At 47.1% G+C, this 14,485-nt stretch overlaps 1 protein-coding gene across 1 annotated transcript; it reads right to left on the bottom strand.

Moving 5' to 3' along the window:
* Positions 1-8,921: 8,921 nt before the first annotated feature.
* On the bottom strand, positions 8,922-14,485 carry LOC115659843 (gamma-crystallin 2-like). The gene is given in 4 exon segments (XM_030580542.1): positions 8,922-9,088; positions 9,091-9,229; positions 13,383-13,625; positions 14,477-14,485. Coding segments are annotated over 4 exon segments (558 nt in total).

Below are 14,485 nucleotides of genomic sequence, written 5' to 3'. Positions count from 1 at the left end.
CCCACCCGCAGCACTCTTTCAGCAGCTTTCTCTAGGTCTCCTCACCAGCAACTCTCAACTACGCTCTGTTAGATCTCATGCAGCCCTCCCCCGCTCCTTCCTGCTCCCCTTTTGTGCTTAGGTCTTTAGAGAGGGCCAGTTCCCTCTATCAGGCCCCGTTGGGAGGTGACTAGGTAGTCACAGGTGAACTAGACCCATTCCCTCTTAAAGGGCAAGTCGCCTTGTGACACCTATTATTATTACATTTGTGTTAAACTACTAAACTCCTGAGCTGGTCAAAATGTCCCACAATCCCCTGGGCATCCACCCATGACTGCTCCTGCACATAGCAACCCTCTGCCATCCTGCCTATAGATTTTCTATATCTCCCTCCCACAACCAGGGCCCTCTCCCTGTGCAAGTCCAGCCCCTTTCCACGGCTTTTGCCCCAGTGTGTGCTTGCTCCATAAGAAAGTTTGCTTGCTATATAATATTCAGCCACTAGAGGACTCCGTGTGCTGAATAGAGTTCCAGGCAGGAAGTGGTACCTGGTAAACAAACATGTCAGGCTGGAGCTTGAGCAGCTGCTGGCATGTCTGTTTATTTGCTAGTTGTTTCCTCTCAATAAATCCTGGTGGCTCCATATACTATTACCTGGTGTGCCTCCTGCTGTACAGGGAGAGGGAGAGCACAAGTAGTGAGGTAGCTAGTCTGAGTCTCAGGAGACCTGATTTCAATTCCTGCTCTAGTACAGCCTTCCTGCTTGACAATGAGCAACGCACTTGGTCTCTCTGTGCCTCAGTTCCCCATCTGTAATATTCCCCTACCTCCTGGAGGTGCTGTGAGGATACATACATTAGAGACTGTGAGGTGCTCAGGTACTATGGGAGTGAGGGCTGTATAACTACCATAGATAGGCAGGATGTCCAGCGTTCAGATGATGTGCCACAGTCTGACATCCAGCTGACACAGGGTTTGACAAGCTACCTCCCCCTTCCCTGCTGCTGCTGCTGCAGGAAAAGCTCCTTCTGGGATCTCCCCTGCATTCAGTCCCCGGGTACCCAAACCTTTTACTACACAGTCAGAAATTATTCTTCTGGTCCTTCAGAAACCTCTGCAACATGGAACAATTTCCTAGATCGAGTGCAGGCCTCCCTTCCATTTCCTATGCTGCTAAATCTCTGGATCCGACAGTGGACTGGACCCTACGGTAGGATAGAACAACCAAGGAAGGAACGGGGTGAAAAGCTGAGTGCTGGGAGTCAGATGCAACTTGCAACCTGGAAATTACACTGGACTTTTTGTTGTATCCTGTCTTCTAGCAGCAGGCTTTCAAAGTAAAGCCTTTATTTCACTGATTACAAAATTAGTGTTGGGTTTAATGAGATCCCTCTTTTTATTTGTGCCTTTTCTCTTTTCTTCCTTCCTTTTGATGGTGTGACCATTTGCTTTCATCTGTCTCCATGGCAATACGCCTCCTTCTTCCCCCGCCCCAACACATCTTTCCAAGCCTCGGGTACTTGTGATGCTGTGGGGCTCAGGCCTGAACGCTAAAACCATCTCAAATAATGTGGAGAAACAAATTGGTCCGTGTAAATAGGCCTGGTCTTCAAAGTATCATGATTTCCTGTGAAATTGGTCTCTGTTTCCCTGCTTGGCAAGCTAAGTACTGTTTATATAGATATTATGTGCAGCTGCAGTGTACCTAGTCATGTGTACAGCCTATGCTCTGCATACGCACAGGGGTATGCCTCCACTGACCCAAAGCCCTTGGAAGCAGATGGGAGTCTCGCCAACCATACCAATGGACTTTGGAGCTGGCCCAATGTCTGTGAAGTGAGTCATGGTCCTTTTTTAAACACTGAGGAACCCCTTTCATGGACCAGCTTCTCAACTGGTTTAAATCAGCGTAGCTTCATGACTTCTATGGAACTGTGCTGATTTACTTTAGCTCATGGATCTGGACCACGGTTTCTTGAGCTTCTCAACTTATCTGGCCATTCCTAAGCCTCAGGTTGTTCTTTGTTCATGCATCAAGTTGTTTGCTCCAGTCTTTATGCAACCCTGGTACTAAAGAATTAAGGTCCACGTGGAACCCCTCTCTCTACCTTTGACATTCAGATCACAGCAAAGGTCTGACGGTTTAAGCCCAAAGTAGCAAAGTAATTGTTTTGCCTGTACCTCGTGGTAGCTAAGTGCTATGGCAGAGGTGGTACTGTATGTCCTAGGTAGGTGCTCAGTTGTCTGCAAACATGGGGAGGCTGGAAAGGCAGCCTTTGAATGTTATCTTAAGATAGCTCAATAGGAGTGGGGGTTGCTTTTCTTTTTCTGGCAAGAGAATAAGTGCTCATTATTGCAATGGCACTTTGTGGGAAAGGGGGTTCGTCATGCGGGCAGTGTTGGGCTCCAGAGGTGCTAGCTTCAGTGCAGTCTGGCTGCAATGGGTGCATCGCAGTCAGAGTTTGCAGCAGAGTTGCAAGGTCTCTGGACACCTAAAGCCTTGCGAAGGGCATTGGTGTCTGGGAACTGCCCTTCAGATTAGTGCACAGATCCATGGCTCCTCAGCATAGGCTCTGGTGCTCTGGTGTCTCAGTGTGGCCCTTGGCCCATCAGGGTGTCAGACTGGCACCTGAATGCATTGGCACAATCCTCATTGACCCAGAGAAGTCTTTGGTGGGCCCTGGATGCACCAGCATCTTGATGCCTCAGCACCTTGATGCAGCTATACAGTGCTTCAAGGCTTGGGCGTGCTGGTGCAATGCATTGGTTCTTGACACATCAGAGCACAGGAGGCATTCAATGGGACTGTCTGCATGAGTAAAGGTCTGAGGATGGGCTTCTAGATGATAATCTCTAAGTGGAACGAACCTGTTAGGCACCAGGCACATCTATGGCATTGCATAAACAACAAAGAACAGGATGGAATAGTTACTATGGATGCAGATGTTTTGTTTTGCACATTTTGCCATAGTGCTCTGCAAAAGTCTTGTGCTGTGAGTAGCCAGATATCACAAAGAATACATTTGTAATGTTTCCCCCATCCAGCGAAAGTTCTCTCTCTGGATCTGACCACCAACCTTTGTGGTGAGCTTCTACAAAACCGAAGGGCCAAACATACATACAGACCTATCTGGGAAAGGAAGGGTGGGTCAGTACCTAGGGCGTTAACCTGGGACTCAGAGCTGGTTGAGTTCCTCCCTCTGTCCCAGCCTTCCTGTATGACCGGGGGCAAGTCCATTAGAGCAGCTGGCTGAAGCTGAACCCAAGCAAGACAGAGGTGATATCAGTGGGTATAGGAAGGTATTTTGCATAGTTTGCAGCCACAGTGCTCTCTCCTTTGCCTTCAGGTTCACATCCAAGATTAGTCAATTCAGTCTGTGATCCAGGACTAGTCCTGGATTCCTCGTGGGCACTGAGCTCTCACATAACAGCCATGAGTAGTGCTTTATCATATCTGTTTGGTTGGGAGACTCCATCCCACCTGGGTGAACAAACAAACAAAACCAAAAACCTACAACAACTAGTCACTCCAGGGCATGTGTTCTCCCCTGTGGCAGAGGCGAGAGGACAAAGAACATGTGCTAGATATTAGTCGCGTTGCATAACGGACTGCTGGAATGGACTGTGCTCATCACGACAGTGATGAGCACAGTATGAAAACCGATATAGAACAGAAGCCATTTAGCCTCACTGTGCCTCAGTTCCCCATCTGTGTAATGGGGATAATAGCACTGCCCTACCTCGCCAGAGCTGTTGTGAGGATAAATACATTACAGACTGTGTGGCAGCCAGAAACTATGGTAATGAGGGTCATATAAGTACCTAAAATAGACATCTCTTGGCCTTCTTAGATGGCCCTCAGAACGATATTATCTAAGTGTCTCTGGAGGTCATACACCTAATTTTCTACACTGGTTAAATTCAGCCTTTGCATTTTGTCAGAGTGATGTGAGGCACACTGTAATCATCGGTATCACTTTACCTCCAGTCACTAGATGACCTCCTGAGGTCCCTTCCAACCCTGATATTCTATGATTCTATGATTCTTCAGACATTTCTCTTTCAGCACTGTGCTTCGCTGTGAGTCCACAGCCTACAAGCACCCTCTAGTGCGAACAATGTATTAATGCAGTGACAGGTAGCACAGCAAAAGTTACAAGGAAATGTATTTATAAATATTGTCTCAGATAAACACCGTGAATTCCCTTTGGACTTCATGTCTGAGTCACCTTTTACTCCTGGGCAGAGAAGGGGACTTAAAAGGAAAAAAGCCCTGCAGCAGGAGGCTGATGGGGGTGGTCGTAGATTGATTGCTCCTTCCTGAGGACCTTGGTTAGAGACACTCTAGTTAGAGGGCTATAGAGGACCCCTGGAATCAAGGAGAAGAAGGAATGTGGTTTGCCCTGATACAGAGGAAGAAGAAATAGTTACAGGCCTGAGTGTAAGGCTTCCCTGGACTAAAGGTGATGTAATTGGAGGTCTTGGATGCTGAGGCTCCCCACAGGATGCATTGGTTGGGTGGAGTTGTAAAAGCCCAAGAGGAAACTGAAACAAAGCTTCTGCAACAACCCACTATGCTGTGAGGTGGGCTCTGAGACAGTGAGTTTTATTATAGTCTCCTGCATTCGGCAGCCGTTCATACAATTATTCACTAGAACGTTTCCAAGGAGCAACATAAACACTTTGGCAGTGAATTTTTATGTGAATAGATATTTGCATAAGTTCTTGCACAGCTGTCTGTAAAGCTCTTTGTGGGTTTGGTGATCATCCAGGCAGAGAAACAATACCATATGACTTAGGTGACCAAGCATGCAGTGTCAATAACAAATTACCCATTGCCAATATTCAAAGCAATAGTTGGGGTGATCATTCATGAACAGACTATTTTGGAATATTGAACAAATTCATAAAATTCTGAGCATGTCTGTGAATAATTTGTGAACAGAAAGGAGGTGGCTGAACTCATTGTGAGGGAGGATGTGGGATGAAAGTGCTGGACTGGAACTCAGGAAACCTGGGTTGAATTCCTGCCCCTACCACAGACTTAATGTGTGATCTTGCTTGGACAAGGCACTTTAACTCCCTGGGCCTTAGTTTCCTGTAACAGGGTGGTCTGCCCCCTTTAAGGTCCAGAAGACTGGGGGCTAGTCAGCCCTGTTTCATTAGCCCCACCCTGCTACTCCTGTGCAGTGTGTGAGGCTTAGAAGGAGGCAGTGGAAGCAGGGAGGGCAGGCAGGCAAAGTCTCCTGTGGCTAGTCCTGTGGAGAGACGGCTGCCAGAGAGGAGGAGAGCCCTACACACGAGGGCTGGCTTGAGGGGGGGTCCCCACAAACTGCTCTGATGTGGGCAGAAATCTGGGCTGGGTCTAGGAACTGCCAGAGGCCTATGACCTGCCAGAGGCTTTGATGAGGGGAGTTATCATCCAGATGGTTAGGTTGATTGGAGCTTGTTAGACAGTGAGGTGGGCCATTGCTGCCGGGAGCTTGCCTGTAAGGAAGGGGGATGAAGGCTGAGTCCACTGGGTCCAAAGACCCTTTTGCTATGGTGGACTTGGACTGAGGGACTCTCTTTCTTTTTCTGGAAGGGGTGGAACTCTCTTAAGGCTGGAGGGCCATGTCACCTCTACGGTTGGCGTAGGCTGAAGAGGATGGTGTGGAAGCTGAGCCAGAGCGTCTGCAATGCCCCCTTTGCCATGGTAAAGTGTTCTGGGATGGAGAGTCTTGTGCCATTTCCCCACTGTTAACTGGGGCTAATTCATTAAATCCCTCTTCTCCCACCTGTGTCGATTTTGTCTGTTTACACCAAAAACTCTTTGATGCTGGGGCTGTCCCTGATTATATGTGTATAAGCGGCACATACTACAATGAGGCCCCAGCAGGAATGCTAGTGGGTTTAGATCACTGTAGGTTCTCTCAAGGCAGAGTTACAGGGAAAATTCCATCAAGAAAATAAAACTGTCCTAAGAAGCATAGACAAAGGAACAGCTGCGTTAACAAATTTCAATTGCTTCAGGGAATTTAGTGCCCATGTAAACTGCAGGATTGACAGCCCTGGGCACTGAGTGTATCCACAGAATGGGTATGTCGGGGTCCGAGCAGAGGGGTGTCCATATAGTGCTCTGCCCAGGATGCGTCTTCTCTCCAGAGTTAACCCAAGTGACCTGCCTTTGAGTTACTTCCCTCACGTTAGCTCCTTGTGTGGGAGTGTGGCCCGGCTACAGAATAACGGTTTAGCTGGGTTAGTGTGCGTGTCCACACCCTAGAGAGGCTGTGGCAGCAGATGAAAAGGTGATCTCACTCGACGTCCACTCAGCTCCTCCGGTCATGCCAGCCACTCGCATCACAGCACGAATGGAGGTGGTTTTGTGTGTTGCGGGGAAGGGGCGGGGTTTGAGGAATGACTGAGTTACAATACTGGGAAACTGTCCCCTAACTGTCTCAACTCATTTTAGAGGAGGCACCTCTGCAGGAGAGAAGAGAATTCAGCCCCCGGGACAATTCAAACCTTGCCATCTTGATGAGACTGCCAGCTGGGGTGATGTACAACCCCTGTTCACGGGTCCTTGGGCTCAGACCATCCACTTGTGTGTTTCTAGTTAGGTCTAGAGTGCTCAACATCTGACTATATCTTCCCCCAAACCACTGAGGAAAAAGTGGTACCCACTTTCAACCTGGGGTAATCTCTGTATCCCACTCCCAGTCTCCTGAGACACCCAGCGTCCCTTCTGGAGTAGTGAGTTAATGTAATGTTTAATGTGAGCTCCCCTCAACATTGTTTTTTCTCTTTATTTGCTTAAAAACATAAACAAAATCATTTCATTGGTGTTTGTGAACTGACATCCACACAGCCCTCAGAGGACTGGCCATGTGTAGATCCCAGCTGTGTCATGGGGCATGCGAGACATCTGTTTACAGTAATCAGCTCCGATCTCATGCTCTGTCCTGTTATCATTTACATCTGACCTTACCATATGGAAGAACCCAGACACCTGCAAAACACAGATGTACTTGCAGCGGGCCAGACAGGTAGTCTCCTTTTCCTGTAGAACAATGCAAGTTGTCATGGGGGTGGAGAGGGAGTCCTTGGTGAAGATATGGCTTGGGGATAGAGCAATAAGAGCAATGGCCGGTCATGCAGGATTCTGCTGAGAGACACCTGTAAGGCTATTGCTCAGAAAGTGAAGAGCGGGCGTGCTGCTGCTGAGCAATGGGAGGAAGGAAATAGAAGGGAAGGAACCAAGAAGTGCCTAAGGAAAAGTAAAGTGGCCCTTACATTGCAGAGTGCCATACAGAGATGGGCCCAGGCCTCCAAATTCAGAGTTGGATTTTAAGCTCCTTCCTGCTCCAAAGTGTGAGGATGTTGTGATCAGAGGCATTGGTTCTTGTAGACATTGGGACCAGCTGCAGCAATTGGAACCGGGTTCTGCTACTCACACCCCCTGAAAGGTTGAGCATATTCAGGTCCAGAGCCTCTTCTCTGAGGCAAGCTGAGTATTTAAGTCTTTTTCCCTGGGATTGTCAAAAAGGCCAAAAGGAGCAAAGTGTTCATATCCCATGGACTTCCAATGGCAGCTGGGCACTATCTCTCTTCAGCCCCTTTGAATACCCCAGCCTTCGTCTCTCTGTGTCCAAGGTTCCCTGCTGCATCTTTGCAAGGAGCTTTGAAAGCTAAGGATGAAAATCATTACTTTTACTCATTCATATTTCTATTTCATCCGCTCATCACTGCTGTTTGTAGCTGCTAGTCTCAGCAGTCGTGCATCCTTGCTTGCACAATACATCTCTAGTGACCCATTCGGGAAAGGAACGTGGGGTTCCTTCAGCTGCCTGTGTTGGGTGTGACCAAGGGCAGCTCACGTGCCTGGTGGTCTCCCTGGCTGACTTGTATTGACAGAGAAAGGATGTCTCTGTTCTGGTGAGATCGCCTGTGGATTTTGGCTGAGCACAGTGATTCTTGCTGGGAAAATGTCTCATTCTGGCTCACAGGCCAAGGAAGAGAAGAAATGGCAAAGCTGTCATGGCTGCGTCAGAAAGCTCTCTGGGGTCACGACATGAAACACGCAGAACATGCCATTCTAGCTGACATTCTGCCCCTTCGATAGGTGTTTAGGGCCTTATTCAGTCAAACTGCTGTAACTGCATTGTGCTGGGGGGCTGTGCATGCCACAGAGAAGCTCGCTCAGTGGGTGGGGGGGGGGGCAGCCTGAGAACAGACTGAGGCAGGGCTGGCTGGCAAGAGAACAAGGGACCAGGGCTGGCTGGCAACAGACCCTCTGACCAGAACCCAGAGGAGAAGTGGCATGCAGGAGGTGCAGATGTTACTACAACCTTGTGGCTGAGGCTCAGTTGCTGAGAGAGAAGGTTCCTTTTCCTTGGCCTACTAGAGAGAAATCTGCTGATTCAAGCTCTCTGCAGGGGTCAAAGATTTTGCCCTAAATTAGACTTCCTATGCTCAGGCAGGGACTACTTTGTGCTGCAATTGCCCCTGGCTTTATCTGAGAATCCCTTACACCACCTTCCTGTATTCATTCTGCTCAGACCATGATTCTGAGAACTCTGGCCCTGATTCAGCAAAACATTCATGTACATGCTTAACTTAAAGCGCGTGAGGAGCCCTATTGAAAACAATGGGACGTAAGCATGTGGTTAAGTGCTTTGCTGGATTGTGGCCACAGCGCTTAGCACATTGCAGGATCTAGTCTGTAGTCCTCTGTGTGACAAGTTATCTCCCATTCTAGGTCACCTGTGGGGTCTGTCACAGGCATGTTTTCAATGTAATAAATGCACAGGGGGTTTAAATATACAGGTATTCCTTATGAGTGCTCACTCTTCATAACCCTTGTACCATTTGACATTGAGTTTTATAGTCATTTTAAAAGGAAAGAAACCTTGCTAGACACCCACCCAGACTAGAACTGCTGCTGAAATGCCAGCGTGCTGGATTTATTTTTCCACTGAAGCAGAGTGGCAAGAACTCGGATAATGTCTGGAGTGAAAGTCTCTGTGGGGTGAGAAAGAGCTGAGTCTGTTGTTCAGGGCTCCCTGCTCGGGGAGTCGCCTGTACTCCCCGGGTTCCAGCACGCACTACTGCCATCTGTGCTGTGGCTCTGCCAGTAACTCTCGAGTATGTTACAGGAGCTGACGTTGTGGTATTGGAAGCAATCGTGGACTTTGCTGCTATTGCCTACACACTCCATCATTTGTCCCCTTAGAGCTTCTCTCTCATAAACCTTTATCTTGGAGCCTTTCTGCTGCAGTGGCAAAAAGAAAAGAGAGAATATAAAAAAGGTGCCTGGACCTTTCCTAATACTTGGAAGCTACGCGGACTTGGTCCAAAAGCCCATTGATAAAAATGCAAAGGCTCCCCTTGATTTCAATGAGCTTTGGATCAGGGTCTGGAGTCTTGGTAAGGAAACATCTGTCAAAAGAAGAATTTAAGTCAAAAGCACTCTGGCCCAATGGGTAGGACACTGGAATGTGAGGCACAAAACCTGGCTTCTTTTTTCAGGTCTGTGACTGACCTCCTGAGTGATTTTGGAGATGTCACACTCTGTGCCTCAGTTTCCCCTCCTGGAAAATGGAAATGGTGAAACCCTCCTTTGTAAAGTATGTTGAGGTCTATGGATGTGAAGCACTGTGTAAGAGTTAAGTGCTCTGATTAGTATTATTAAGGTGATAAAAGAGGAAAGTAACTGAAGCACGAACGATGTCTAAATATGACAGATGGGGAAAACAGCCATCAAATACATTTTTTTTCCCCAGCTGAATCTGAGTTTGTGAAACTTCCATGAAATGAATTGGAAAAATGAAGATTAATTTTTGCATGCAACATTTTCCACTATCTGAATGTCTGCGAAATTGAAAAGATCCTTTTGCTTAAAAAAAAAAAAAGGCAGTGGTGAACTTTCAACCTGAAATGAAAGCACGTGGTGAGGATAGTGGATCCCAGGTCACCTAACAAATGAGTGTCAAATCTGGGATTAGAATGCACGAGTCCTGACTGTGAGCTACGGTTAATCTGCTAGATCCTAGGGAAATGCAGAGGCCTCATTGAGCCTCACTTTCTCCATCTGTAAAATGGAAATGCAGCACGTGTGTTGCAAGGGATAACCTAGGCATGCAAGAATGATTCAAGGTCTAAAAATCACACCTTGCAATGAGACACTTAAGGTACTCTGTCCTTTTATCTCATCAAAGGATAGAATTGTCTTGGTCAAGGTAGATATGTAACTATACACAGACAGGAGATACCTGATACTCAAGGGCTCTTTAATCTAGCAGACAAAGACTGTAAACTGAAGTCTCCCTGAAGGTGGTGGCAGCGCTGGGAATGAAACCCAGGGGTACTGAGCCCCAATCTAGTGCTTTATCCATGAGACCACGCTGCTTTAAAGTCAGACAGGTGCTTAAGTGCTTCGCTCCATAGGGATGAATTTAGGAATGTGCTTAAATGGTTTACTGAATCAGGGCCCTAGTTTGGAGTAAAGCATGTCCTGTAAAATAGTCTATTATAGAATAGTTGGAGTCACAGCCTTAAAGATTTCAGGCCTCCATTCCATCTCTCTTGCAAAGATATATAATCTTGGCTCTAAGGAGAGGAACCCGATTAAATTTTTAGAGCCTTAATTCCTCCAGTGGACTGGACTAGATAACCTTTCAAAGTCCCTTCCAGTCCTATCATTCTATAAGAAACGTTCCTTCAAAAATGCTCAACCTCTTTTCTGTGTGCTCCTATTTGCCGTGTGTCTGAGAAGTAAACTCAGGCACTTGTACAGGAAATGAACTGCTGTTTTATTGACACAGCTCTAGCAGTTGGCTTCCGAGAGCGTAAGTGTTTGATTTGCCTCTCAAAGAATTTTGTATAGGAAAGCGGTGATACTCCAGACGTCTCCTTCACTAGATAAATTCTACCACTGCTGATATAGATTGATCTTTAACAATCTTTTGTATTGACGATGTTCTATGGATGACATTATTGTTCAAATAAAAATACAGTTTAAAGGTACAAAAAAAACCAGCTCTTATCCACTCTGAAAGACCTCATGGAGTATAATACCACAGCTACGAAGTGGGACTTGCTTATAATCGATGACAGAAGTGATGATTTTTATTCAGACTGTTTGAAAGTCTTTGGGCCAGCCAGCGTATCCAGCCCTTTGATTTGTTTATTTTTTCATTATCATCTATTTAACCTCCATGGGGAAAAAGCTCTTTGTTAGGAATTCAGCTCCGACATCTCTTCAATTAATGGCGAGAGAGCTCCCACCCCACATTTCTGAGTCACCCAAGGCATGGTGAAAAATGAAACAAGACTCAACATTCCCAATATTTCTGAGGGGAGGGAAGGGGGAAGGCCTGGGGAAAAAAATCCTTCAGGGCTCCTTTATGGACCAAAAAGGAGCAAAAAAGGGCATAGATCCATTCCCTCTTCCCCCTCAGTTTGCATGTAACCTTTAAAGGGAGACACCTTTATTCAAGCCTAAATAGATACACAACTCACGTTTTCAGTGGGCTACACCTCCAGTGAGCAGGGAAGAGGCTGGAGTGCTGTACATTCATACCCCAGCTTCCTGCACATTACTTGTTTGGCCCAAAAGCTACTATTGCAGTTACCTAATGGAGTTGCTCCTTTAGTTCAAGGATAGCAGGTCATTCTCTTTGTGGGGAAGGTTCTGAGTTCAGTCCCTGCTGTTACTAGAGAGGGGACAGTATTGATCTATTTAAACAAGCCGTCCCAGCCCTAAAATTTTGTTCTGAACTAATGGACAGTGACAGACCCTGCATTTCTACAAGAGCCCTTCTGCTCAGTCTGCGTGTGGTGTGGGTGTAGGAGTCGTAGATCCCCACAGTCAGCTGGGATAGTTAAAGCAGCACAACTTGTTCGGGTAGAGATCTGAATACGACCCCCTGCTAGGAAGTTATCCTGCTACTCGGTGGAAATTCATCTCCATCCTGTCACCTCTAGTTAGATCCCCTATCTACCCACCAAAACAAAGTCCTCTCCCCACTTGATGTTTTTAATATTTGTACAGCGTTCACATGCACCCTGTACCCTTAGCACTTGTTTCACTTGGCATAAGTAGCTTTTTGCAGATTTCCTCACATATTAATCTGTCCTGCTCCCGGATCATTTTTATTGCACACCTCTGGACTCCCTCCAGTTTCTTGCTCTGGTCCTGATCCTACCTCATTGACTTCAGTGGAGCTTGGTCACTGAATTCAGTGGTGGCAGGACGGAGTCCCATCTGACTGGGAATCCAGGGACAACGGCCCTGTGGGTTCTGGCGCACTGCACTCATGTTGTTACTTTCAGTTCTGCTCCAGTGAGGTTGAGTCCTACAGCAGAATCTGAGGTCCTGGGAAGTCCCCTTGTTTGGTGTCCTTTACTAGAAGGGACTAGTCCTGCAAACACGCCCGAGTATAGCTCTTGCTGCTGTGCATGGTCCCACTGCAGTAAATGCAGAGCAATACTCCTGGTATGAAGGGCTTGATTGTTCCCTAGGCTGCACAGATGGGAAAGGGCTGATACGATCCTCTTAGACTGGAGCTCAGGGGAAAGGACTGTCTTGACTCTGCCCCCTACCCCGTACTGAGCAGCAGAACTTGACAGGCCTGAGGGGAGTAAGCTCCATCCCCAGAAGGGTGGTACTAAGTTAACTAAGTTCCTGGTGTAAAGGCCTTCACCTTACCTACAGCACAGGAGGAAGCAGGAAAGGTACTTCTCTTCGGGTGGTGCAGCTACGTACCGTCCCTTACATGGGATGAACCCAAAGACTCCATCTCGCCCCAAGTCCTCAGTTCTTGGCGAGCCTATCCTTGTGTTTTAAGTCACCTTTTCAATACTCTTATAAGGGGGCACTCTAGGGTCTGGTGTAAGTTAGAGTAGCTCCAGGGCTGTAATTTATATATGGGTCATGGGAAACAGAGAATAACAGGAGCACACTGGGCTTCATAACACCCCCTTCTTCTTTCAGGAATTCTCCCTGATCCCCTCTGTCCATCTTCAGTCCATTCCTAACATGCCCCATGCACTGGGGACCAGGAAGGGAGCAGAGGTAGAACCCCACAGCCATTCAGAACAAATGTTCGTGAGGGCTGGTTCCAGTCAACCAATGCACATGTAGTTACCTGGAACCCAGTGGCACCCACACTTCTTTCATTCCTCTAGCTACACAAAACTATTATACACTGTTGAAGCCTCACAGGTGGCCAATAGCCCTGTTCCATTTATTGCTCAGGTACATTGTGATTGGTTTATACAAGTATCATCCTCACAACTGGCTTCCTTCCAGAAAGCCAGGCTCACATACAGATTTTACTGCATTCTGTAATGTATAAGTCTGAGATCCTGCTTAGTTCTCTGATAGAATTAGTACTGTTTGAAATACAGGACAGCAGACTTACTGATGCAATAACATGGCAGGACTTCATGGAATCATTGAGGCCCATCCATTGCTGGAAGTCAGAATATTCACCCTTGTTGAGGAAGTACTGCTGTCCCATGTAATTGGGTTGTTCACAGAGCATGAAGCAGCCACTTTCTACCCGGATGGAGTTACAGTGGCTCAATTGGACCTGAAGATCAGGACAGTCACTGGTGTTTTCATAGGAGTGTCCCTGGAAGTTCTTGTCCTCATAGAAGATGATCTAGAGAGAGGGGATAGATCATCAGAGCTGTGTTAGAGAGAATTCTGCGTGGGTTGGACCATCGTGGTGTTAGCTGGCTGTAGTGCCTTGCTTTGGTTCAGCTCATGTTGATATTGCTCACGGTGAAGAACAGTCATTGGTTTGGTAGATAGCTATAATATTGGACATGGCTTCAAGTATGGTCCCTCCATGTCAGTGGAGGCAGGTAGAAAATAGGTGTCCAGTGCTTAATTTGTGCCATGGCTTGCCAGGGCTGAGCCCCGGCACCTCTAGCTTGGTAGTTTATAGTCCCGGCACCTCTGGACTTGCTTTATCAGTTAGGAATGTAAAAAAATTGCTTGAGCTCCAGCAACTAATTGTTGAGCACTGGCACCTCTTTCATTACAATTAAGCACTGTAGGTGACACTCTTGAGAAAGGAACAGACCACATTACCGAGTATTAATAACAATCCTTGGCTGGTTGACTGACAGGATAGGATCAGTGTTGGGTAATTCCAGTGGGAGGTATGAGTGTGTGTGTGTGTGTGTGTGTGTGTGTGTGTGTGTGTGTGTCTGTCTTTCCCTTTCTCTTCTGATGGGGCACAGCAAGAAAGTAGCAGGTGATATGGGTGGGACAGAAGAGTGCCTCCTTAAAAGTCAGGACCAGGTCCTCAGCTGCTGTCAATTGGTAGAGTTCTGTTGACTTCAGCAGATTTACCCTGATTGACACCAGCTGCGGATCTGAAAGATGAGGAATATAGTAACAAGATGGGGGCAGGGGGGAAGGAAACAGTCATCAGCTACCAAAAGGGGCTTTAAAAAGTATATGTGTGTGGGATGGGAGGGGAATGGAAATATAATAAAAAATTACCTTTGCCAT

Source organism: Gopherus evgoodei, chromosome 11, assembly GCF_007399415.2.
Source record: "Gopherus evgoodei ecotype Sinaloan lineage chromosome 11, rGopEvg1_v1.p, whole genome shotgun sequence".
NCBI classification, from domain to species: domain Eukaryota; kingdom Metazoa; phylum Chordata; order Testudines; family Testudinidae; genus Gopherus; species Gopherus evgoodei.
Note: the sequence above shows the minus strand (reverse complement) of the source record. Positions and strands in the feature narration are given on the sequence as shown.